This window comes from Pseudomyrmex gracilis, unplaced genomic scaffold (genome assembly GCF_002006095.1).
Source record: "Pseudomyrmex gracilis isolate BER0280 unplaced genomic scaffold, ASM200609v1 scaffold_925, whole genome shotgun sequence".
Lineage (NCBI taxonomy): Eukaryota > Metazoa > Arthropoda > Insecta > Hymenoptera > Formicidae > Pseudomyrmex > Pseudomyrmex gracilis.
Genome location: NW_018021509.1, coordinates 1 through 22,509, shown reverse-complemented (window position 1 = coordinate 22,509; position 22,509 = coordinate 1). Strand labels below are relative to the sequence as shown.

General features: G+C 34.0%; 7 protein-coding genes across 17 annotated transcripts; 4 read left to right on the top strand and 3 right to left on the bottom strand.

The window, feature by feature from the left end:
* Positions 1–53: 53 nt before the first annotated feature.
* LOC109861690 (PIN2/TERF1-interacting telomerase inhibitor 1-like) lies at positions 54–4,673 on the top strand. Of its 3 annotated transcripts, none has more exons than XM_020441446.1 (3): positions 54–1,310; positions 3,400–3,522; positions 3,699–4,673. In XM_020441446.1, the coding sequence occupies exons 1-3, from the start codon at positions 1,235–1,237 to the stop codon at positions 4,235–4,237; spliced, it is 738 nt and encodes a 245-aa protein (XP_020297035.1). In that variant the 5' UTR covers positions 54–1,234; the 3' UTR covers positions 4,238–4,673. The 3 variants fall into 3 exon arrangements, with proteins under 3 accessions (XP_020297035.1, XP_020297038.1, XP_020297036.1); XM_020441449.1 differs by lacking the exon at positions 54–1,310 and adding an exon at positions 2,528–3,107; XM_020441447.1 differs by lacking the exon at positions 54–1,310 and adding an exon at positions 3,127–3,230.
* A 2,620-nt stretch (positions 4,674–7,293) lies between these two features.
* Positions 7,294–10,966, top strand: LOC109861683 (ankyrin repeat domain-containing protein 11-like). 2 transcript variants are annotated; one of them, XM_020441430.1, is made up of 5 exons: positions 7,294–7,450; positions 7,523–7,613; positions 8,000–8,122; positions 8,307–8,472; positions 8,597–10,966. In XM_020441430.1, the coding sequence occupies exons 2-5, from the start codon at positions 7,541–7,543 to the stop codon at positions 10,449–10,451; spliced, it is 2,217 nt and encodes a 738-aa protein (XP_020297019.1). In that variant the 5' UTR covers positions 7,294–7,450; positions 7,523–7,540; the 3' UTR covers positions 10,452–10,966. The 2 variants fall into 2 exon arrangements, with proteins under 2 accessions (XP_020297019.1, XP_020297018.1); XM_020441429.1 differs by having other exon boundaries at positions 7,294–7,613.
* An 8-nt stretch (positions 10,967–10,974) lies between these two features.
* On the bottom strand, positions 10,975–12,546 carry LOC109861684 (probable transcriptional regulatory protein Cthe_2075). 2 transcript variants are annotated; one of them, XM_020441432.1, is made up of 4 exons: positions 12,259–12,546; positions 11,774–12,017; positions 11,529–11,688; positions 10,975–11,449 (listed from the first exon to the last, which is right to left on the bottom strand). In XM_020441432.1, the coding sequence occupies exons 1-4, from the start codon at positions 12,437–12,439 to the stop codon at positions 11,249–11,251; spliced, it is 786 nt and encodes a 261-aa protein (XP_020297021.1). In that variant the 5' UTR covers positions 12,440–12,546; the 3' UTR covers positions 10,975–11,248. The 2 variants fall into 2 exon arrangements, with proteins under 2 accessions (XP_020297021.1, XP_020297020.1); XM_020441431.1 differs by having other exon boundaries at positions 10,977–11,449; positions 11,774–12,020.
* A 188-nt stretch (positions 12,547–12,734) lies between these two features.
* LOC109861686 (protein stunted-like) lies at positions 12,735–14,280 on the top strand. 3 transcript variants are annotated; one of them, XM_020441437.1, is made up of 4 exons: positions 12,735–12,880; positions 13,095–13,225; positions 13,445–13,460; positions 14,074–14,280. In XM_020441437.1, exons 1-3 carry the CDS (start codon positions 12,852–12,854, stop codon positions 13,456–13,458), a joined length of 174 nt encoding a protein of 57 aa, XP_020297026.1. In that variant the 5' UTR covers positions 12,735–12,851; the 3' UTR covers positions 13,459–13,460; positions 14,074–14,280. The 3 variants fall into 3 exon arrangements, with proteins under 3 accessions (XP_020297026.1, XP_020297025.1, XP_020297027.1); XM_020441436.1 differs by having other exon boundaries at positions 13,445–13,473; XM_020441438.1 differs by lacking the exon at positions 13,445–13,460 and having other exon boundaries at positions 12,736–12,880.
* Positions 14,188–17,240, bottom strand: LOC109861685 (negative elongation factor D). 2 transcript variants are annotated; one of them, XM_020441434.1, is made up of 7 exons: positions 17,137–17,240; positions 15,432–16,407; positions 15,090–15,342; positions 14,809–15,019; positions 14,577–14,717; positions 14,356–14,485; positions 14,188–14,279 (listed from the first exon to the last, which is right to left on the bottom strand). In XM_020441434.1, the coding sequence occupies exons 2-7, from the start codon at positions 16,405–16,407 to the stop codon at positions 14,245–14,247; spliced, it is 1,746 nt and encodes a 581-aa protein (XP_020297023.1). In that variant the 5' UTR covers positions 17,137–17,240; the 3' UTR covers positions 14,188–14,244. The 2 variants fall into 2 exon arrangements, with proteins under 2 accessions (XP_020297023.1, XP_020297024.1); XM_020441435.1 differs by lacking the exon at positions 17,137–17,240 and adding an exon at positions 17,064–17,120.
* A 299-nt stretch (positions 17,241–17,539) lies between these two features.
* On the top strand, positions 17,540–20,595 carry LOC109861682 (adiponectin receptor protein). 4 transcript variants are annotated; one of them, XM_020441426.1, is made up of 8 exons: positions 17,540–17,665; positions 17,738–17,930; positions 18,688–18,960; positions 19,034–19,132; positions 19,210–19,381; positions 19,505–19,902; positions 19,991–20,155; positions 20,237–20,595. In XM_020441426.1, the coding sequence occupies exons 3-8, from the start codon at positions 18,712–18,714 to the stop codon at positions 20,369–20,371; spliced, it is 1,218 nt and encodes a 405-aa protein (XP_020297015.1). In that variant the 5' UTR covers positions 17,540–17,665; positions 17,738–17,930; positions 18,688–18,711; the 3' UTR covers positions 20,372–20,595. The 4 variants fall into 4 exon arrangements, with proteins under 4 accessions (XP_020297015.1, XP_020297014.1, XP_020297016.1 ...); XM_020441425.1 differs by lacking the exon at positions 17,738–17,930; XM_020441427.1 differs by lacking the exons at positions 17,540–17,665; positions 17,738–17,930 and adding an exon at positions 17,940–18,066.
* A 188-nt stretch (positions 20,596–20,783) lies between these two features.
* Positions 20,784–22,255, bottom strand: LOC109861681 (peptide chain release factor 1-like, mitochondrial). The gene is made up of 2 exons (XM_020441423.1): positions 21,870–22,255; positions 20,784–21,683 (listed from the first exon to the last, which is right to left on the bottom strand). The coding sequence occupies exons 1-2, from the start codon at positions 22,201–22,203 to the stop codon at positions 20,791–20,793; spliced, it is 1,227 nt and encodes a 408-aa protein (XP_020297012.1). The 5' UTR covers positions 22,204–22,255; the 3' UTR covers positions 20,784–20,790.
* Between the last annotated feature and the right edge of the window lie 254 nt (positions 22,256–22,509).

The following is a 22,509-nucleotide window of genomic DNA, read 5'->3' as shown; positions in this document are numbered from 1 at the left end:
AATTCATATATAATATGTTCAATTATATGTTGAGAATAGTGAAGAAGAACTAATAAATAATAATACCAACAGATTTTCTTCTATCGTAAATACAAGATTCTCTGTTTGTTATTCTCTGCGTCGGCAAACACATACTTTGCAATCAGGACTACATTCCCAGATCAGTATTAAGATTAGGTCTGTTTTTTTTTACCTGGCTGCGTTAGTTCAGAGTTCATCTTTTTCACTCCACATTGGAAGAAGAAAGATAAACTATGAACTAGTGTAGCCAGTTCAGGTAAAAAAAAAAAAAAAACCTATTGGATTGCAACTCATCTATCCAATCAGATCTTATTATCGGAGAATCGACGAATAATTAGAGTTAGTTCAACTTATCGCTCGCGTAAGCCGCGTCCACATTGTCCAATCGCATTGATCATGTCTGGTAAATCGACCAATGCGACAGAACTTCGTAAACTCGACCTACGTTCGCTGATTGTCGCGAGCACTAATGCCCAATTTCTTTACCTTTGATAAGTTTTCAATAACTTGATTTAAAAAAGTATATCTTTTTGTATACCTTTATCTAGAAGATAACTATCTGGAGATATGAAGAAATCGAGCCTAAAGTGGAACTTCCTCCAAAAAAGTTTATAAACATTACTTTGTTCTTTTTCATTGAACTAGCTGCATCAGTTCAGAGTTCATTTGTCTCACTCTATAGAGAGAGGCTCTTGAAAACACAACTATACTGCGTTCAATTTGAGAAGAGAAACCGATAGGAAGAAAACTCGTTCGTTTCGCAGATTCGATTTTTCCTACTAGAAAGTCTCTCCAATCCACAGCCATTAGACGTCAACAAGTCGAGACGTTAGCGTGTCGCGCCAATCCACGCGCAACAACGCTATTCCCACTTTATCCGCTTTTCTTCCGCTATGCGCAGTAAAATTTTATTCTCAATAGAAGAAAAGTGGGAAAAGTGAAAATAACGCCGCGGCTGCCGGCCAATCGCTAGAACTTTCTAATAGTAGGTTAAGGTTAGGTTAGGTTAGGTAATAGTAGAGGAGATGCACAGAAAAGGATAAGATTTCGTTCTTTCGTTTTCTTCTCTTCTCTTTGAGAACATTCGGAAAGTGAACACTGGTGAACACCGAACCAAGCGCATCGAGTAGTGAAATACACAAAGGAATTAGATATTTTATTAGTTATACATACATTGTTTTTTAACATTGTATCAGTTTTTGAAGTTAGAAAAATGTCGATGTATAAAACTCAACGCAAACGGAAGCAACCGGTGTGTCTTAATCCAAACGGGCATTTCTGGAGTGAAGGTAATCATTTTACAGTAACATTAACTATATATAATTAATTACATATACAAACGTTTACACAAAAAATCCGTGGAAAATTTTCGATGTGCATCTTGTTTAAAAATCACGATTTGTATGTCCGTAAAAGAATTATTGCATGTGAAAAAGTTGGGATGCGGTCACGTGTAGACCATAGACTTATATAATAGACGGAACATTCGTGTAAGAGGAGCTGAAGCTTCGTTAAAAGAGACAGAAATAGTCGTGGAGTAATTCTCTTCTTTTCTAGCAGTGAGTCGATTGGTGGCCGCGGCAGGCCGAGAGCAACGAAGATAGAGTTCGAGAGTCAGTTGAGAGAAAGTGAAAGGTGATAGCATAGACTTGTGAGATGATTGGTCTTCTACCATCTTATTGTAAGAGAGAGATACAACTACTCCAGCACTATCTTTGTCCTTTAATGTTGTTCTCAACTTCGTCATATAAATGGGTGTGTTTAGACGAAGCTAGCGCTACGTAGCGCTACGTAGCGCTAGCTTCGGCTAAACACACCCAATGTTCCGTCTATTATATAAATCTATGGTGTAGACCGAAAAGATTTATGATAAAAAATATCCAATCGCAAATAAACGAGCAAATTTTTTCGTTTTGTGTGATTTTTGACGTTTCTTTTTTCACGAGTCACGTGGTAAATAATTCTAAGAAACAAAATTACGGCTATCGCACATACAATCGCATAGCTTCATATGCATAGCATACAGACATCTTTTCATGTACGCAGCATGTGCTACGTCAGCAAAACGTAACACGACTCAAATTTTCTAGAGATTCGCGTCGCATGCTCCAACATGCTTCTATTCGCCCCACAATAATATTAAGGTTGCGTTCTCGGGGAACGCGCTATCAGCGCTGTTGCATCATTCTATCTTTATTGCTTATTAGATGTAAAACAAAGATAACGCAATAGCGCTGATAGCGTGCTGCCCGAGAACGCAACATTAATATTATCTTTGTTTCTCTCTTCTAAAATATATTTAATTATATTTAACTTCTGTTTTTAATTTCTATTTCTAATATTTTCTCTATTGTGCTCAGGTCCTGATGCACAATGCGAAAAAATAAAATATAACATATAAATGTATATATAAATAGAAGTTGTATATCATGCAGTCATGTGACATGCTTCCTATATTTTATGTTATATTTTATTTTTTGTCATTGTTATATTACATTTAACTTCTATTTTTAATTCTTATTTCTAACATTTTCTCTATTGTGTTCAGGCCCTTACGCGCATTCCATCCCACTATAAATTTTTGCTCAATGGGACGCCGCCATGGCTGTGTTCCGTAAATACTATACATCATGCGCGCATGTGTCCATCGGTTTTTTGTTCTTTTTAGCCTGTTGCACAGGTCATTTTTTCTCTTTTTCTTTTCATTTTGAAGAGAAAAAGAGAACGGTGCAAAAAATTCAATAGAATAGAGAGGTCTGTAGAATAAAGAGGTTGCCTGGTAACCAATGGCAACCAAAGCGTCGGAGTGGTGGCAACCATATTGTTACGTTACTCAGCGTATCAAACAATACCATTTGCACCTATGAAGCTAGCAATAAATCAATGATTGGTGCTTTGTTTTATATTATATATTTTGATAGTTTAATAGCAATATAGTTGCATATTTCATATAATATTCGAACCATGTAACTCGTATTAATTTAAACGGGCACGCTGAGTGACGTCACTCCCGCATTTTCTGATTGGTCGAGAGTTACCAGGCAAACTGTCTTCTACAGACCTTGCAAAAAGCTACAAAAGAACAGGTCTTACATCTAACCTAACCTAATCTAACCTAATCTAACATTATTTACACGTGGTTATTTGCATGGTGGAATTACTTATTTCACCATGGTTATTTGGATCCCGCTTTTATGCAATTTTAATCAGTACGAATTGAATCGTTCCAGAATGTTTCAAAAACGTTTTCGAAGCAATTTAACTTGTACCAGTCGAAAACACTATTAAACTGTAGATCTTAGACATTTATTAAAATATTGCTGATAAAATATTGTGACCTTCTAATGAATATCTAATGAGATTTTTGTTTTGAAACAGATTCCAATAAACTTGGCCAGAAAATGTTAGAGAAAATGGGTTGGTCAAAAGGAAAAGGACTAGGCATCAATGAACAGGGTATTACTGAAATTATCAATGTTGTACAGAAAAATGATAGAAGTTGTAAGTACATGAACGAAATTGTATTTTTTATACAGCAGTTTTTTGTGACTTAAGCCATTGGGACCAAACTTCTCGTACTTATAGAAAAAATCTTAATTTTTAAAAAAACTGCTGTAAAGATTATATATAATTAGATATGTATCATGCAATCAAAATTGTTTCATTTTTTGTTAAAGGTTTAGGATATTCCAAAAAGCAAGAAACTGATATATTTCAGAACAACTATGACTTATTGTTAAAGTCATTAAATTCTAAGAACAATGAAGAAGATACTTCTTCATTGAGAGGAAGTAAAGAAGATTACTTCGATAAAAAGATGAAAGAACGCGAAAAGAAGTTAAACAAAAGTTCAATCTGCACATCTCACAACATGGATAGTTTGGAAAGTGAGAAGGAACGAGTTGGATTTGGACTTAACAAGAACAAGGAGAATATATTACTTCATAATTTTAGTGAAAAGGGTAATTATGCTTCTGAAGAACCTCTCGTAATAACAATAGATAGTAGTAGCTCTGATAGTGATTCTGATTCTGATTGTCAAATACTGTATCCAATGAAAACAAAGAAGTTCAAAAATGACTCTTTGCATGACACTAATAATATATATAACTATAATGATAATAACACTATTGAAAAATATAGGGCTAGTAAAACATTGAAGAGCGTTGTTGTTGTTACTGAGAGTTGGCAAAAATTTATGAATCAAAGAAAATAATAGTGAATGCTATACAATAGACAGATATCTAATAGAGTACCTGAATTCAGATTTTATCAATATTAAATGTAACATTAGAGAAAAGCTTGTAATAACATTGCTTAAGATAATAGTGATGTAATTAGATCTTAAAATGTTACTTTCCAGGACATGTGATAAATCTTAGATCTAAACATTAATGTAAGGTTTTGCAATATTAAATTTAAGATTATTATTTACTTAAATTAATACTGTTAATTTTTTTATTTTTGACATGTCAGGATAATACAAAAACTGATAGAAAATGTGTACTCTTTTGTATTTTATTTAAATTTAATTTTTTTGACTTTATTCAATACAAAAAAAAATTATCAAGTGCTTATGCAAAATTTATAATATAAACATAATAATAATCTTAATATAAAAACATTTGAATTCATATTGCATTGGACGACTGTTACTTATGGATAATTTCTTAAATAATACTAATAATATTACTATATTAAATAATATTATATATATATATAATAATGTTATATATATATATATATATATAATCCTTATCATAGAAGATATGTACTTTTTTAACTTTTACCATCTAATAAACTTTAACTACAAATAAAGATCGGCAGACAGTCACCTTGTCTTTTGTTCCCTTCCCGACACGTTATCAACACGACACGACCGGCCAACCTCGACACAATGTCTCAATGTTATCCTTGCTTTCACGACACAGCCAAGGACAACAGCGCTCAGTGCAGTTGCTCTCATTGCACTCGACGTGATTCCACCAATTATTAGATGGATCGTATCCTTCACAGGTAAGTTTAACTGCTGCATTAGCGATAATTTTGCCAGAGAATATTGATCAAAAGTCTCTTTTGCAGGATTCCATCGCCTGGCTTCAATCTTCTGCATGGCCTTGTAAAACGGTACGCGTCTCTCAAATATCTTAACTAACTCCCGCTTGAGGTCACCCCACGACTCAATCACTGAGCCGTCTTGCAGCTCGTACCATTGTTTAGCAAACTTCGTTAGTTTACTAGACGCGGCCACCAATATAACGTCATCCGTCGCACCATGTATTTGAGCCACCCTGTCTACACGTCGGATCCACACTTGCACATTCTCGCTGTCCGATCCTCCGAACTCTGGAATCTGCGTCGCAAGCCATTTAGTTGCACTTACACTAGTGAAACCGTCAACACTTCTAACTCCGTTTTCTGTTACAAGTGGTGATCTCTGCTGGACACTTGCCCGTTCCGTCGGCCCTGCTTTCTCGACTCTATTAATTCCAGCCGTCGCTCCGCCACTTATCTCCGATAGCACCTCGTCACGTCTTGTAAGTTGTTGTATGATCTGCGTCATAAATTGTTGTTGTTGTAGCATCAGCTGCTGCTGCATTTGCAGCATTGTCGCTCTGAATACTTCTGCCGTCAACGGCTCTGACGAGCACATGGCTCCGGCCGCTCTAGGTGGTTCGGCTCTGGTTCTTTGTGACGCCTCTTCTTTGACCATATCCGTCGGACCGTGACGCTCCAGGTGTGACATTATCAAATCTATTATTTCAGCTCGATTTCCCGTCACTGGAAGCCCGTAACTACGAGCTTCTTTTTTTAGTTGATCGAGCGTCGCTCTATCTAATGATGCACGATCTATGAGCTGACTCCTGGGCAGAACTTCAGTCGACGACACTTTCTTTATAATTTTTATTAAATAATTGTCACCACGACACTTCCTAAACTTCACTGTATTGTCTCAATGTTCACGGGCTTCAATCCCACTTCTGAAACTGTAAGATTATTATTCTTCTCGACTTTCTCAAAATGTTCGACAAGACAGTTAATAATTTGAAAGGTAAACTACAAATAAAGATCGGCAGACAGTCACCTTGTCTTTTGTTCCCTTCCCGACACGTTATCAACACGACACGACCGGCAACCTTGACACAATGTCTCAATGTTATCCTTGCTTTCACGACACAGCCAAGGACAACAGCGCTCACGCGACTCAACAACGACAATTATGTGTTTCGAACGACAAATAACGGAACAAATCAATCAAACTCACACGCTCGTTCCTTTACCGGCTCAATACAATTTATCACACAGTATAGAATGCGATACAACTCGACTACAGCGATCTACAACGACAACTCGACAATTCGACTATCACGGCTCGACAATCTCTTTTTCGACACAACGACTCGTTTACGTCCCCGTCTGGTTCGCCGGGTTTAACCAGAATCGTTTTTCGCTTGATTTTTCGCCGGCTCAAGCTTCTCGATTTCACGATTCTCGAGCGCTCTCGAAATCACTTGTTTGGTTGGTTTTTGGTGCTCTTTTGGCTCAGTGGACCTACAAAGCTAGTCCATACGCCATTCTACGTCTTTTTTGATGATAGGTTTAAAACCGTGGATTGGGTTCCTGACGCCTAGCCACGGAGTTGTATACTGGTTTAAACTAACAGATAATAACAAAGAAAGTGGTGTAAAACACCGAGAATTGTCCAAAAATATTCGCAGCGTAACTACGCACATTCAACCGGTACGGCTGATGCAACCCAACTTTTGCCTTTATGAACCTAAAAACATAAATCACTTGTTTTTCACGTGATTCCGGCAATCACATGTTCGCGCCAGTCGCAGGTCGGTGCGCCGATCGCGGCCACCCGGTATGTGGCGCCGTCGTAGACCAATGTCCTTACATAAGACTATTAATACTCGGTTTGCGCTTATTTGATAAATCTCACTCTATAAAAAACATTAGGCTGCCTTTACATGCGGCGTAACTTGCGTTAGCCAATCATATCGTCTAAGCGTATTTGCGTATGATAGATGAGACGATATGATTGGCTACTCCAAGTTATGCTTGTTATTCCCATCGTTATTTTCGTTGTTAATTCATTGAAAAATAGTTTACTCTCTACTCCTGCAGCCTTACTACCTTCATTGTAGACTCTAGCTCTATCTAACGCATAAAATACGAGAATCAATCAATCAGGTTCTATATAGAACGAAAAGTGAGAATAGAAATAGAAGGTTGGGAACATATGTAGAAGAACCTCGAACCGTCACTATTGGCGCTATCTCACTTTCAATCATTTCAATCTCACTCTACCGTTGCGACGCCAGAGTTCACCGTGAGAGAGTTCACGGCGTTCACGGTGTTCACACAGCAATCTGCAAATTAGCATGTGTTTAATATCATTTGATGCCATTCATTGACGGAGCGAGTAATAAAATACGTGTTATTGTAAAGAAATTAGACATTTATTATTTGTATATATATATTATTTTTGAGTTAGAAATCAAAGTGAGAAATCATGTCCATGCTCGCTGAGCGCCGACGGAAACATAAGTTGAGTCCTAACCCAAATGGGAAATGGTGGAGTGAAGGTAATCTTGAAACTATATATGATACGATATACGTTTAAAACATTCACCGAAAATTTTCCATTTGCATCTTATTATTTACATGTATGCGAATATAGCTAATCTAACCTAATCTTGATTTACGTGGTGATTCAGAGCTCACTGTACATCCACAGTAGAGTAGAGGTTCGGAAAAGTGTTTTTGTGGCTAATCTCATAAATGAAAATATACTAAAGATTCGAATAAAAAAAAAAAAAAAATACTAGTTTATTATTCCTTGGTTCGTATTGATTTTGATGAATTTATGGTCATTTGATTTTAAAACAAATTCATCAAAATGTATGTGGACTGAGTAAACTTTTTCCTCTCAAAAATACCCAAAAATATTAACATGATATTATCAAAACAGATTCCAATAAATTTGGTCAGAAAATGTTAGAAAAAATGGGCTGGTCAAAAGGAAAAGGACTAGGCATCAATGAACAGGGTATTACTCAACATATCAATATTGTACAGAAAAATGATAGAAGTTGTAAGTACATGAATCAAATTGTATTTTATATACAGCAGAGTTTCTTGTGACTTAAGGTCAAAATTAAGTTCCTTTTATTTTCAAAAACCTAATTTAAAGCAAGAAAAACTGTTGAAAAAGACTATATATAATTAATATGAAGACATTGTGTCATCAAATTGTTTTGTTGTTTTTGTTAAAAAAGGTTTAGGATATAATGAAAATGAAGCATGGACTACATATGAGAAAAAATATAACGATTTATTACAACAACTGGGTAAAAAAATGAATGATAATGTTGAAAATGTTGAAAGCAAGTGTAATAGTTCAAATGAACACTTAGAGGATTTTACATCAAAACAGAGAAACAGGTATATGTAAATGATCAGTTGTTGTATGTATGTCACAATATATAAATTTTTTTATTACAATAAATATACATCCCTTAGTGTGAATATATAATGTGTAATTAAAAAATATATTTTTGTTTTACAGGTATCAAAAAGTTCAAACGTGCAAAGATATAAGTACATATAAATCCAAAGACTTGGCAAATATATTTGGTCAAAAAGAATGGGTCAGTGAGGATCAATCAAAAGTTGAAAAAGATGTCACTAATGACATCAAAGATAGTAACAATGGATTTACGATAAATGGTGGTAGCATGAAGAATTACTTCAAACATAAATTGAGTTGTAAAAGTAATACTAACGATTTAACAATAGATTCTTTGAAAACTAAGTCAAACAAAAGTGAAAAACGTTCAATCTGTACGCCTGATAACGTAGAAGAAAGTGAGGATGAGCAACGAGTTGGATTTGGATTTCCGGTAAACAAAAAGAATGCTGTTAAAGAGAATGTATTATCATTCAATTGCGAAGTATCAAATAATTCTGGTGAAAAGAGTAATTATGCTTTTGATAATCCTTGTTTAACTCTGAATAGTCCTAGTAGCCCTGATACATCCAAAACCAATTTTATAAATAAACAGTCTTCAAAGAAAAGAAAGAAGAAGTGTGAAAATGACTCTTTGCATATTGATGAAAGTGAAAAATGTAGTGCTAAAAAGAAATCGAAGAAAGAAAGCAATAGTAAAGATGGTATTACAAATCTAGGTCTGGATTTAGACGTGAAATCTGAGGAAAGTTGTAATGGCAAAGAATTTGAAGTATCCAGAGCACAGTTCGGCTTAGAAAACCCCGCTTTAGATTTGACAGATGAAGCATGTGCCAAAAAACATGTGACATTTGATAATCGTATCTCAATAGTGGAATACTGTATAAATCCCACAAAAAACTTACGTAAAGTTAAGAGAGCAAAGAACAAAGAATCAGGTCCGCTTGGATTCAAAACAAAGAAAGGATGGACTTGGGTGTCAGCGACAACAATACCATTATCCGGAGTCCCTGAAAACGAGTCGAGTCCGAGCTATGTACTCGAAAAAAAGAAGAAGCGTAAGAAATCAAATAAAGCGTCCAATTTAGAAACGATACAAGAATCGCCAGAACAAGAAAAAGAAATGTCAGAAATTGAAACAAAAGTGGAAGTTAATAATTTGAATGCTAATGTAATTGAAACAAATATTGCGAATAAAAACTCAAAGAAGAAAAAGAAACAGAAAATTATTGAAAATGCTACAACTACAGTTAGTGATGAAAAATCGAATGATATTACAGAAACAAAAGAAGATGAAAACGTTAAACCAGAGAAGCAAAGGAGAGAAGAAGTAGAATCTGTAGAATGTAAAAAGAAGAAAAAGAAGAAAAATAAAAATATTTGTAAAACTGAAACTGAAATAAGCAATAATTCAGAAGATAGTGAGATATTACATAAAATGAGTTTGAAACAGGAAGAAACTGTTTGTCTAAACGAAAACGAAAATGAAAACACAGCAAAAGTTGAAGTATTAGCAGTTACAGGCGAAAAAAAAGAACCATCACAAAATATCAAACCAAAGAAGAAAAAGAAAAAACTTGTCATTGAAGATGAAAAGATTGCAAGTAATACGCATGAAGAAACAGTGACTGATAAAGAAAATACTGGAAAAGAGGAAACTCCGAATGCTAAAAAGTTAGAAAAGAAAAAGAACGACAAGGAGATAAAAGATGTCGAATTTAGTGATACTACTGTGATCAATACGGAACAAAAAACAGAAAATACCGAAGTCAGTGATACATCTTTGAGTTGGAATGAAAACACTATGAATAGCATTGGTAGTTTGTTCAACGTCTGTGAAAAAAGAAGACAAATGTCTAAAAAATTGCTGATAGCGCTTTATCATAACAAAGCAATATTAGATTTTCCTGGTTCTAATATTCGTGCTATAGAAGGATATGGTGTAAACATTTAATAGCTAAAACAAATTGTATAATAATTTTACAATATGGGAACTTTCTTAATTATCATTATTTATAATATTTAAATGTAAAAACTTTATTTGGATTATGTAGAAATTTATATACACATATTAGAAGTGTGCGGGTATCCGAGTCTCGGGTCAAATTCCGACAGGATCCCGAAAGTTTATGCAACATAAAATTTGTTTGGATGTCTGTATTTTCAAGATGAAATTCTTGATTCGAGACCCGATTTCGGACATGATTTTTCTGATTGATCTTACATTTTTAAGTTAGAAAGTGTTTTTACATGTCATCATATAATCAAATGTAAAATCAGTCGAAAAAATCATATCTTAAATCGAATATCAGGTTTTGCAAAAAGAATTTCATCCTGAAAATACGTACCCGAACAAATTTGTGTCGAACAAACTTTCAGGATTTTTAGATATTAGCACATCCCTAAATATATATATACATATGCATGTGTATAATCATTTAATAAAAATATATTAATATATATTGTTGGATATATATTATATACTTTTTTATGTTCTATATGTACATATATAATTTAATATGTATTAATATATATTTATGTATACCCACACATACAATACTTTTATAAATCATGTGAAAAAAGCTTTCATTGTAAGTTGTAAACGCTTCTCAATTTTTATGACAATATATAACATTTATATACAATTTTACTATCTTATGTACATTTTTATAAAACCAACACAAAAAAAGGTTTTTCTTTTTATATTGGTTTAGAGTTCTTTTCAGAATATGTGGCGGACAGTTTCGTAGATTATATTAGATTATCGTATATACAATTGACATCACTTAAGTTTAGAACTTTGTTATGAATCTCAGAAACAAATTTTAAATCTGATTCGTTTAAATTTATTACAGTTTTTGGTACGTACTCTTCTTCTGCAAAAACTACAGAGTAGTGAAGAGATTCTAACAAACTCTTTATCTTGCTCACTAGCTTTGGTTCACATTTAAACTGTAATAAAAAATCAGACATGAATATTATTAAATGTTTATATATATGAAAATTGTTCTTTCTTTTGTACATTACATACCCGAAAGTATTTTACATTATTTTCTTCAAACTCTTCCACATCTTCTGCACCAACAGAAATGGCATCTTCCACAGCTTTATCCAAATCATCTTTCTTTTCAACTATAATAGTACCTACATGATTAAACATTTTTCCAGGAAAAACATTCATGACCTTCCCTCTACAAGATTAAAAAAAAAAAAGTTTATGTTTATACATATATATCTATATGTATAAAACAAAACTTTATCTGTTTTTTCATATACCTAGTCTTTTTTAGTTCTCCATTCAGTTTAGCTGTAAATGACTTTGGATTGTCTGTTGTAAAACTCACAAGCATGATATAACCATTTGGTCCATGAACTTCTAGCAAACCTTTTTCTGTCTTATTACCGGAGAATTCCATTTTTTCGAGAAAAGATTTTATGGAGGCAACCGGCATGTTTGCTTTTTTGGCTCGTTCAATGACCTGTGATAATTTTAGATTTTTATCTGGATCTGTACTGCCACCTACTAAAAACGACACCATTTCTTATTTTGCAATGTTTTAAATATAGTTTATATTTCCAAAATTTTCAAAGTACTTAGGCGTAACAAATTAGATACATCAAGTGACAAACATATACACGTAATCTGCTCTAAGATATATTACAATTATGTTTACATATATTATAATACGTGTTTAAATGTTTATATGCACATATTTTTAATATCTAGCAAATAGTTTCTTTGAGAATTCCACGTAACTTACATTGTATCGCAACTTTCATTTGCGATTTAAGACTCCAAAAGAGCATCATTCTTTCGTTATCATGTTTTTCCTTTGTGTGTTTTATATTCGCCCACTTGCTGTGACCGGCGAATCTTTTACTGTCTTTAGACAAAACAAAGATATGTCTGTTAAAAAGTAATCTATTTAATACTTGTCTCATCTTTTCGTTAGTTTTTTCACTACTTTGTTTTATGCGATGTTGTTAAACCGTCTGTGCGATGTTTGTAGGCAACACGGTCTTCTTCTATTAATTCTCGCTAGTTTTTACGAAAGGTTATGTTCAAGTAAACAAAGCGCAATCGCAAGTTGCCGACGAAGCTGCTTCGTCTTGATTGGCTAACTTCCGATCCGCAATCTCAATCCAATTCATGTCTGCAATACGTAGTGTGACACGGGCTTTATGAAAAAGCAGCATATCGATTGGCTGTATCGCTTCTAGACCGCAAACCGCGCGTCCTCTGTCCGCAGAAGCCCTTAACATAAGCTTAACATAAGCTTTCTGCTGTACTTGTTTGTGTATTTAGCAAGAAATTCGTTTCATTTGTTGTTAAGATAAATTTTTAACAACAAAAATGTCGGCGTGGAGACAAGCGGGATTAAAGTAATAAAATTATTCATTCTCAAAGTTACTTTTCTTATTTTACATTTCTCATTGTGTCAGATATATGAAAATCGTTATGTAACCTGATACTCGTTACTGTTGTATCAAATATACAGTTAAAATTTTACTTTGTCAACTCTTGAGCAATAAAACGTTGTAAATCAAAATTGTGCGTATATACGAATGTAATGTAATTTCATTTTTCTTGTCGCAGTTATATCAACTACTCGCAGATAGCCGCCAGGTTAGTCAGACAAGCTTTGAAAACCGATCTAAGAACAGAAGCTGCTAAACGTGACGAAGTCAACGTGAAATTTACTCAATGGAAAGATGGAAAACCTATCAGTACGTATATTTTGGGATATTGATTCAAATATCTTCAACAAAATCTCAATCTATATACACCTTGTTTTTTTTGTTATATAAAGGTATACAGTTTCACATATATATATATATCTTCAATTATATTTTTATTTATAGTCTTTTTTAGTCTTTATTTTAATTTTTTTACTTATAGTCTTTAGTTATCAATTATATTTATGTACAATCTCTATTTTGTTGCAGCTGAAAAAATGTGATGGTAATAATTTGTAGTAAGTTTGTGTGCTACAAAAAGAATGTGTGTTCTCTTAAAGATGATTTTATTTTCAAATGCTTGTTTTTTTTTTTTTAAAAAAGATGTTCATTTGTTTTTTCTTACTTATATGATTTTGACTATTAATTATCTGTTTTTTAGAGTGTTTGCAAGAAAATTTTAACATTGTGTTTATTGATATGATATATCACAATGACCCTTGTATTGACAGCACATTGACATATTTGTCACATTGAGGGATATTTCAATTTTGATTTATATTAATTAACTTGTTTTATATAAATTTATAATCAATGTCTAATCAATCTCATTTAAAAATACTAAGTAATTCTCAACTTTAGTAATGTTGAAGTATTTATACATGTGTGTGTTTAAAATATGCAATATGACATTTGTTTCTTTATTTCCGAAGTTACATAATGTCGAATGTCTTTTGTTTTTTTTTTTTTTTTTTTTAATTAAATGTTATAAAAATGTAATGATCCAAACGGTTTGCAAAACAATTAACATTTGTCTTTATGCTTGTCATCATTAATAGCATTTCTTAAAATTTATAATTTATAATAACATTGACAAAATGTATATACTTTTGTTACAGAAAATGCTTAGATAATGAGATGTATCACAGATGGATGCAGAAGATTCATCCGATTACAAGTTTATGTATAACGACCATCGCTGTCTTCTTCGTATAAACCAAACTTGTTCTTCGCGAGTTGTTTGTTTTCATTCTTTTGATTTTATCTATCCATAATTAAGTTTTATAACGTCATCTCACAACAGGGTACTGTGTCTTGCAATGTACTGAAAAGGAGAAAATCAGATTTTATTTTGCAAAAATCCCTGTTTTCGTATTATGTTATAAATTAGTGTTACTCACCAATAAATTCTGAAACTAAATCGTTCTCGCTCTCTCCTCGCATAGATCCGGTAATCTCTTCGTTTTCCACCATTGGCAAAAATAATTGCACAAATTCGGCTGTGTACGGAGGAGCTATCGCATCCAACACCTGATTAGATTGTTTCAAATACGTGAGATATATTGTCATCAAAAGAGATTATATCAAATAAATAGTACGTATGTGTAATGAGTATATATACCTCAGTGACGAAATATCTGATGAGAGATACATCTGTATCTCCGCGTTGCCAACATTGCTTAATATAACACACAACAGGTACCACGCAACCTCTGCTTAACAAGTTCACCATTCTGTCGATCAGCATTTTTTTCATTTCCAGCTGATAAAATTAAAAATGTTCATTATAAAAAGGATTTTTAAAGTCTTATATTTTTACTCATTTAAGTGATTTTTCAAAACGCAAAACGTACCTGCACAAGTATTTCCAGTTCGTCTTGCTTGCTTTCGAACAACTGCACCAGCAGTCTCAGTATTTTCGGGTGCAACAGAGGGTGACACGCTACGACCTCGTCCAACAAAGCAAGATGCAAAGGACAGTGTTCCGTACACAATTTGAAATACGACGGTTCTGTCACGGTACATTCCACCCATCGTATAACTCCCACGCTTACAGCAGGAAATCTAGAAACCAAAATCTAAGTAAACCGCTTCTTTTAGGGAAAGAAATGCATAAAAAAGTTAAAAATCATACCGTATGCTCTGATAGAGAGTTTGTAATTCTGCTATTAGCTCGGTAGATCCTTTGTTTAAGTTACATATGTTGTGCACCTTCTCGATCGCTTGTATCGTTATTTTCAATTCGTCCTTATTGATCTTGCGCGTATTACCTTTCTTAGGAGCTACTTCACACACACTTGCGGCATAAGCTAATAGATATATGTATTTTGATTTGTGTTCCGGATTTATCTTCACACCAGGCTTAAAAAGTGCGTCAACCAGTAATTCTGTGAAGAAAATATTTATATAAGGTTCTCCCACACTCTTCTATTGTGTATATGTAATTGTTTTATTACTTAGTATATGATTGATTTACCTAAAAATTGAGGATTACGCAACAGCTCGATAGGCGGTGGTTCTGGCGCAGAGTAATTTCTATATAATACGGTAATGTCAGCGGGATTTAAAGTATTTCTCGATAACATAGATGCCAGTGCCTGACAAGCCGCAGGACTACTGGAAGCACCGTTCAAGGCCATTGTTATTGGGGTAACATCGTGTCGATTCTGTTGAGCGCACTTGGTGATTTCCTGAGAAAGTCTTTTCATCATAAACCCACCGCGAGGTTCCTGCGCAAGGATCTGCAACAGGACTTGGCTGTACACGTAGGTGTGCTGACCGTGACACACCATTTTGGCACACTCTTGTATACTTGATTGCGAGTTTTCTGTATTTTGAAGAAATCCAGCAATTGCGGTTTTTAACACACGTGAGAAAACTTCTATCTGTTGCGCCGCCGTTGAAATACTCGTGATTTCACCTTGAAACCCGGCGTCCGATATGAGTTTAATAGTGAAATTTAACATGAGGCAATCTGGAAACTCTTCCGCGAGCCTATAAATTAGCGATCGCCATGTCGGGTGTTGTATCATTTCTGTCAACCAGGAAGGCGTCTCACCCTCTTCCGTGAAAATCTTATCCGCTTTCTTAGGATCAAAAGTCTTGAGAATCATGTCCTTCAAATTGTTTTCCACCATTGCCTGCACATCAGTGACCTTTACTCCGGCAATGATCAGCCATTCTGCCAAATAATTTGCCATTTGTGCGCAAGCTGTATAATTCTTTGATAACAATTCTATAACTTGTTCCGGATTTCCTCCCGCTTGAAAATATCTTTTTAGTTCCACAAAGATTCCAGGCTCCATTATGTAGTCTGGTGTTTTAAACTTATCCAGACATTCATTCAATACTTCTTCGGGATTCTCAAAAGTATCTTCTCCGCTACATTCATCGGTGCTCCGATTCATCTCATCTCCCCATCCACTTCGATCCTCATTGTAATCGGACTCCATCTAGGTGTGAAAAACAATTAGCTATAATTGTTAATCTTGTGTAAAAGTTTTATTCAACTTAGGTTTTTAACACAAAATATATATCAAGATTTTTAAAGAAGATACACGTATAGGTAGTAACTTCTAACGTTATGCTACATGTTATGTTATTTTTACATTTAATCGACAACAATAATGGCAGAGACAAATGCTGATGAGAAGGAAACAACAAAACTTGAAACTGGCACTTGTAATAATATATACTACTTTGCTGAATTACTTGAGCAGAGTAAAATAAATTAAAACTACATGTATTTTTGTCTGCAATTTATAAATATATATGTATTCGAAGTAATGAATAATTAAAACTTTCTAACAATTTTCGGTAATTTCAAGTCTAACAATCTTCTTCACTGCGTTTTGGGCAAAAAGTTTTACTCGCGTGCGGACACTTTTCGCGGCAAAAAGATCAATTCGTATTTGCACGTGGACCGCAATCAAAAACGTATTTTTTTACACGTGCCGGCACCAATATGTCGGAAAATACTCTGAAAAATTGAGAGTATTCAAAACAATAGCTCGAAAACATGTTTCAGAAGAGTCAGCGTTCTTTTATATTTAACGTGGCGTTACGTAGAAAAAAAAATTATTTCTAAAACGTAAAATATAAACCATACCGCAAAACAATGATGTTGAATCACATCGAAATGCCGATGCTAATGAATTAACAAACACATATTTTTCACTCACCTCCTCGCAATCAACAGGAACGGAAATGCCAACGCACGCGTGCACACTAAATGTTTGCTTGCTCAAGTATGTACGCAGATGCAATATCGCATCGTTTGTTTGAAGAACAAGAGGGGAGAGAAATCGATTGGTGGTTATGGAAAAATCGATTATCGCATATATCGACGTGTAAGTCTGTACACAATCGATAATTGTTTAGTTTTGACGTTACTGTGAATTCTCATTGGACAGCGAAACTGGTTTCCCTAGAAATTTCGGACAAAAGATTTTATTCTCGCGGAATTGACCAATCCCCATTGATTCAATTCGACCGATCGACCAATGTGACGATTTGTATACGAGAAAGTAATTTATATAACATACACCCCCTGTAAAACCACAGAAAGAAAAAGAGAAAGGGAAAAGAGAGAGGTAACGTAATGTGAGATTTTACGAGTTTGATATATGTATGTGAGATCCTACACATATGTATAGCCTAACTTTCAAAAATTCGCAAATGTGAACGTCATAAATATTTCACATGCAACTGGTAAGTAAAGGAAATAAATTATTATTATTCTTGTTTATATATTTGTGCCGTAATAATATTCGATTCGATCAGATGTGTTTTTCGCATATATAACTTTGAAGTTTAATCTCGTGACATGTCATTTCGGAAGTCCAAAGTGCATCGAATGAGCCAATATCATGTGCTGTCACCGTTCAAGGTGCATGACCGTTATATCGCAAAAGTAATTTTTTTTTTTTCTTGTAAAGAGGAAAACATGAGCGAAGAGGAGGTTAAAGTTCAGTTTGTAAGTTCGTCGATATAACACAACAATTCTCGGCATATGTATTTATCGCGTCTTACATAATAATAAGATGTATATTAAGTCTCGCTAGAGCTAGAAGGTTATTTATGTGTTTTTCAACGAGAGTGAACTTGTAACGGTACATATATATATATATATATATATATATATATATATATATATATTTCGACTAGATAAATTGTAAAAACTAACGAAAGCGTATTGTCGTCATCTACACAATAGCGGATCTTATCTTTCAAACAATTACTCTGATCTCAATATGTGTATCTCTTTGTACGCTTAATCTATATATATTTCGAAACAGTCAGTTTTTTACACTATACGTTAACTTGTACATTAACTTCTTCGTTATTTCTTCATATTATATAGTGCTGTGTAATTTCTCTTTGTGATATTACATTTATTTTTGTTCTTTTTTTGTTTTAATCTTTTGAGTGCTATAAACACATATGCGTGTCCACCAAATGCTATTGCTGTCAACTATGAACTATATATATATTTGTGACAAATTGGTTTTGCTTAAACTCTTGATATAAAGTTTTACATACTAAAAACTCAGATATTGTAAACAATGTGTTATTAGCAAGCATTTGTTTTTGACTCTGCTTGGTACTCAAAAGATTAAATATGTTTTAATCTATAAAATTATATTTTTGATTAAAACGATAATACAAAATATATAATAAATATAAAACATGTTAATACACTTTCCTTATTGAAAGAAATGATATTTACATAGTTGCAGTTAATTAAATTTTAAACCATGTCGCGATATGATGATGTTATTCTGGAAGCTAAGGAAAAAGAAGAGATTTTGCCAGAAGTATTGGGAGGAATACGACATCGTATTCCATGGAGCGATCGTGAATTGCTAACTAGTGAAATACCTGGTTTACATGAAGTTAAAGAATTATTAGAGGATGATGATGTCAGTGTTTTGGCAGAGGAAGAAGATGGAGTGGGATGTCCTCTGCCTTCAACTCCAGAAGATGATCATCTATTGGATTGTGAGGTACTTGTTGCTTTAATATTAACACGCAATCGCCATTGCTTATCATTCTGAATCTCTATTGTTAAAATTCTAGATGACAGAAGTGTTAAAGGCTGGTGTTCTGAGTGATGAAATAGATCTAAGTGCACTAGCTCATAACGCAGCAGAGCAGGCAGAGGAGTTTGTACGAAAGGTAAAAGAAATCAAATTATCACGGCAGAAGAATATTTTGTCAGTTTGGATTTAAAGCTAAATAAATTTTACTTGCAGGTATGGGAGGCATCGTGGAAACAATGTCATTTTCGAAACCTGCCAAGATGGTTGCAAGACAATGATTTCTTACATGCTGGCCATAGACCACCACTTCCCTCATTTTATATGTGCTTTAAAAGTATTTTTCGAATTCATACAGAAACTGGCAATATTTGGACACATTTGTTAGGTACGTTTCCTCTTGAAAAAAAAAAAAAAAGGGAGATCACACATCAATGTGTGTCGTTTTAACCGTATTTTCTTACTTTGGATCATATAAAGTTATTCATACAAATGTTTTGTTTTTTTACAGGCTGTGTTGCCTTTATTGGTATAGCTATATTTTTTCTAACACAATCTCCTGTAGGAATTCAATTGGAAGAAAAATTGGTATTTGGTATCTTCTTTGCTGGTGCTATACTTTGCCTAGGAATGTCATTTGCCTTTCACACAGTTCATTGCCACAGCGAATGTGTTGGAAAGTTATTTTCAAAATTAGATTATTGTGGCATAGCTATGCTTATTATGGGTAGTTTTGTACCGTGGCTTTATTATGGATTTTATTGTGACTATCAACCGAAACTAATTTATTTGTCGGTGGTTGTTGTTCTTGGCATAACCAGTATTGTAGTTTCTCTTTGGGAGCGATTTGGCGAACCAAATTATCGTCCACTTAGAGCTGGAGTTTTTATGGGATTTGGACTTAGTGGAGTAAGTTATTTTTACTTACATTTGTCATTTATAACACAACTCTGAGAATTCATGTTTAAGTAAAGTCCTCGTATGATTTTAAATTTAGGTAATACCAGCAGTACATTATGCTGTTGCCGAAGGGTGGTTTAAGGCAATTAGTCAAGCATCTCTCGGATGGTTAATATTAATGGGATGTTTGTATATATTGGGTGCACTGTTTTATGCTTTAAGAGTACCTGAACGGTTTTTCCCAGGAAAATTTGATATTTGGGTAAGTTTTGTACTAAAAATGTCAGAAACTTTGCAAGAAAGTCAATTATCAGTCTGCTGATTATATTGCGTTTGAATTTAGTTCCAGAGCCACCAAATCTTCCATGTGTTGGTAATTGCAGCAGCTTTTGTTCATTACCACGGTATTACAGAAATGGCGATGCATAGAATGACAATAGGCGACTGTACAAATCCGTCGCAGGTGTTAGCTTTTTAAACGTACCTTTTATCTTGTTACTCCATAATTTTCATGTCATTAATTTATATAAAGAAAAAAAAGACTACGAAAAGAAGATATCCAAAATCTCATCAGTAGAAATTTGCTGTTGAAACATGTTAAAAACGGAACAAGAAATCATGTAAAAAAAAAGGATGTAATGGATACATATACTTAATACTAAATTTGTGTTTGAATATAGTTTAGAATACGTTGCTTGTTTACTTTGTTGTTTAGTTTTCTTATTAGTTTTAAAGATAAAATTTATTTTTGAATTACATACAATTGTACACAATCGAAAGATAAGTATTTATTGAAGATTTATTTAAGATTTAGGATTTGTGTATCTGAAAGATAAATTTGGTTTTCTTTTTCTTTTTCCTGAGAGAAAAACAAAAAAAGAGAGCCTTCATTTAAATTTATATCTCCAACTTTTTTATTACATCTAACAGAGTCTTTATCTGTATTTCCTTGTGTAACCTAATTTCTAAATCTTCCAGTGCCGCTCCACCTTGCATAAACTCTGTTAGATTGTGTAATGTTCCATTTTGTAATCTGTGATCGGTTACACGATCCTGATTATAATTGTAAGTTCTAATCTTCTCATTCCTCAATCCCATTCCCATCTGCTCCCGTCTTTGTTTGCTGATGACCGATGTCTGCTGATTTAATTGCTGTTGGTACAGTACACTCCTCAGTTTTGTCATTGCCGTTTCTTTATTTTTGATCTGTGATCTGTGTATCTGACAGGTCACCACCTGTCCGCTCGGTACATGAGTTATTCTTATTGCCGAATCTGTGGTATTTACATGCTGACCACCCGCACCGGATGCTCTTTTCGTTTCTATCCTCAAATCTTTTGGATTGATTGCGATTTCCACTTCTGACGGCGCCGGTAATACAGCCACCGTGGCAGTGCTGGTGTGCATTCGTCCAGACCTTTCTGTAGCTGGCACTCGCTGCACTCGGTGTACACCACCTTCGTGTCTAAATTTAAAAGCTTGATCACCAGATACCATAATGGTAGCATGTCTAATACCATTGTTATCAGTTGTTTCTAAATCAATTACATCGTGATTTAAACCTAAATACTTAGCGTAATTTATATACATATTGTACAAGTCTTTAACAAATAACATTGCTTCTTGACCACCAACACCTGCTGTTATTTCAATCAGAATGCTGTTGCAGGGTTCTTTGCAAATATAAGTCAACATCACGTTTAACAATTTCTCATCAAGTTCTTTTAATTGTTCCTTATACAAATTTTCTTCTTCTGTTGCCAATTTCTTCATCTCTGTGTCTTCTTTTGCTGAGAAAACAATTTATTATCGTTTATTAGAAATTATACAGAATTGAGATTGATAAAAATTTGTGTGTGCAGAGATATTGAGAAACTGAAGAAAGCTATTTAATTCTATCTTCTAAAATACAAATTATTTTACAACTTACAAGAGTTTTACTGGTTTAAACGTACATACAAACTCTCTCTAGTTACCTAGTTCTTGTAAATCCCGAATATTTTCTACAAGTTGCACTCTTTTACTTAACAAGTTGCTAGAGGCACTCAAATCAATCAATCCGAGATCATTAATATTTTCCCAGGATCCACTTTTGTATTCATTTCCGAGATAATCTAAGCATCTTCTAACTTTGTCATTTAAAATTTGTGGGCTTGCGTGCGTGCCGCATAAATGTCTTGTAAGTTTTAGTCTAGTTGCTGATGAGACATGTAATTCGTGAATTCTCGATAAATTTACAAAATCTCCGCATTTCCAATACTTATTAAATCTACATTTTCGTATTAACAGAGACATGTTCTTCAATGACATTCTCTTTCACATGCTCCATAATGAAAATTTAGTGTTTACAGAGAGAAGCCTGAGAGCGGTCAGGTCCATAAGAGAAAGTGTAATCACTTTTTCGTCCCGTAAACTAGCGCATGTCCACGGATGATACACATTGGAACTACGCACCCAGTCCACGAGCGACATGTCGGTGCGCTATGTCCACAGCGTGCGGTTCTATTCTGTGCTATGTGCACGCGTCCAAATGGTCACCTTCTTCAGGCGTGTGAGTATATTCGAGAGCGTGGATTTGATTTCTTTTGAAATTAAAACTGATCGGTCTCGTGATAA

Bases quoted from the DNA above. Each gene is read 5' to 3' on its own strand.
- LOC109861690 (XM_020441446.1), top strand. From the start codon at position 1,235: ATGTCGATGTATAAAACTCAACGCAAACGGAAGCAACCGGTGTGTCTT. The intron at 1,311-3,399 runs GTAATCATTTTA...GTTTTGAAACAG, and splicing joins CGGGCATTTCTGGAGTGAAG to ATTCCAATAAACTTGGCCAG. The intron at 3,523-3,698 runs GTAAGTACATGA...TTTTTGTTAAAG, and splicing joins ACAGAAAAATGATAGAAGTT to GTTTAGGATATTCCAAAAAG.
- LOC109861683 (XM_020441430.1), top strand. From the start codon at position 7,541: ATGTCCATGCTCGCTGAGCGCCGACGGAAACATAAGTTGAGTCCTAAC. The intron at 7,614-7,999 runs GTAATCTTGAAA...TTATCAAAACAG, and splicing joins TGGGAAATGGTGGAGTGAAG to ATTCCAATAAATTTGGTCAG. The intron at 8,473-8,596 runs GTATATGTAAAT...TTTGTTTTACAG, and splicing joins ACATCAAAACAGAGAAACAG to GTATCAAAAAGTTCAAACGT.
- LOC109861684 (XM_020441431.1), bottom strand. From the start codon at position 12,439: ATGAGACAAGTATTAAATAGATTACTTTTTAACAGACATATCTTTGTT. The intron at 12,021-12,258 runs GTAAGTTACGTG...TGTCGTTTTTAG, and splicing joins AATGAAAGTTGCGATACAAT to TAGGTGGCAGTACAGATCCA. The intron at 11,450-11,528 runs GTATGTAATGTA...TTTTTATTACAG, and splicing joins ATAATGTAAAATACTTTCGG to TTTAAATGTGAACCAAAGCT.
- LOC109861686 (XM_020441437.1), top strand. From the start codon at position 12,852: ATGTCGGCGTGGAGACAAGCGGGATTAAA. The intron at 12,881-13,094 runs GTAATAAAATTA...TTCTTGTCGCAG, and splicing joins TGGAGACAAGCGGGATTAAA to TTATATCAACTACTCGCAGA.
- LOC109861685 (XM_020441434.1), bottom strand. From the start codon at position 16,407: ATGGAGTCCGATTACAATGAGGATCGAAGTGGATGGGGAGATGAGATG. The intron at 15,020-15,089 runs GTATGATTTTTA...TTTGGTTTCTAG, and splicing joins ACTCTCTATCAGAGCATACG to ATTTCCTGCTGTAAGCGTGG. The intron at 14,718-14,808 runs GTACGTTTTGCG...TAATTTTATCAG, and splicing joins AACTGGAAATACTTGTGCAG to CTGGAAATGAAAAAAATGCT.
- LOC109861682 (XM_020441425.1), top strand. From the start codon at position 18,712: ATGTCGCGATATGATGATGTTATTCTGGAAGCTAAGGAAAAAGAAGAG. The intron at 18,961-19,033 runs GTACTTGTTGCT...TTAAAATTCTAG, and splicing joins ATCATCTATTGGATTGTGAG to ATGACAGAAGTGTTAAAGGC. The intron at 20,156-20,236 runs GTAAGTTTTGTA...GTTTGAATTTAG, and splicing joins CAGGAAAATTTGATATTTGG to TTCCAGAGCCACCAAATCTT.
- LOC109861681 (XM_020441423.1), bottom strand. From the start codon at position 22,203: ATGTCATTGAAGAACATGTCTCTGTTAATACGAAAATGTAGATTTAAT. The intron at 21,684-21,869 runs GTAACTAGAGAG...TTGTTTTCTCAG, and splicing joins TCGGGATTTACAAGAACTAG to CAAAAGAAGACACAGAGATG.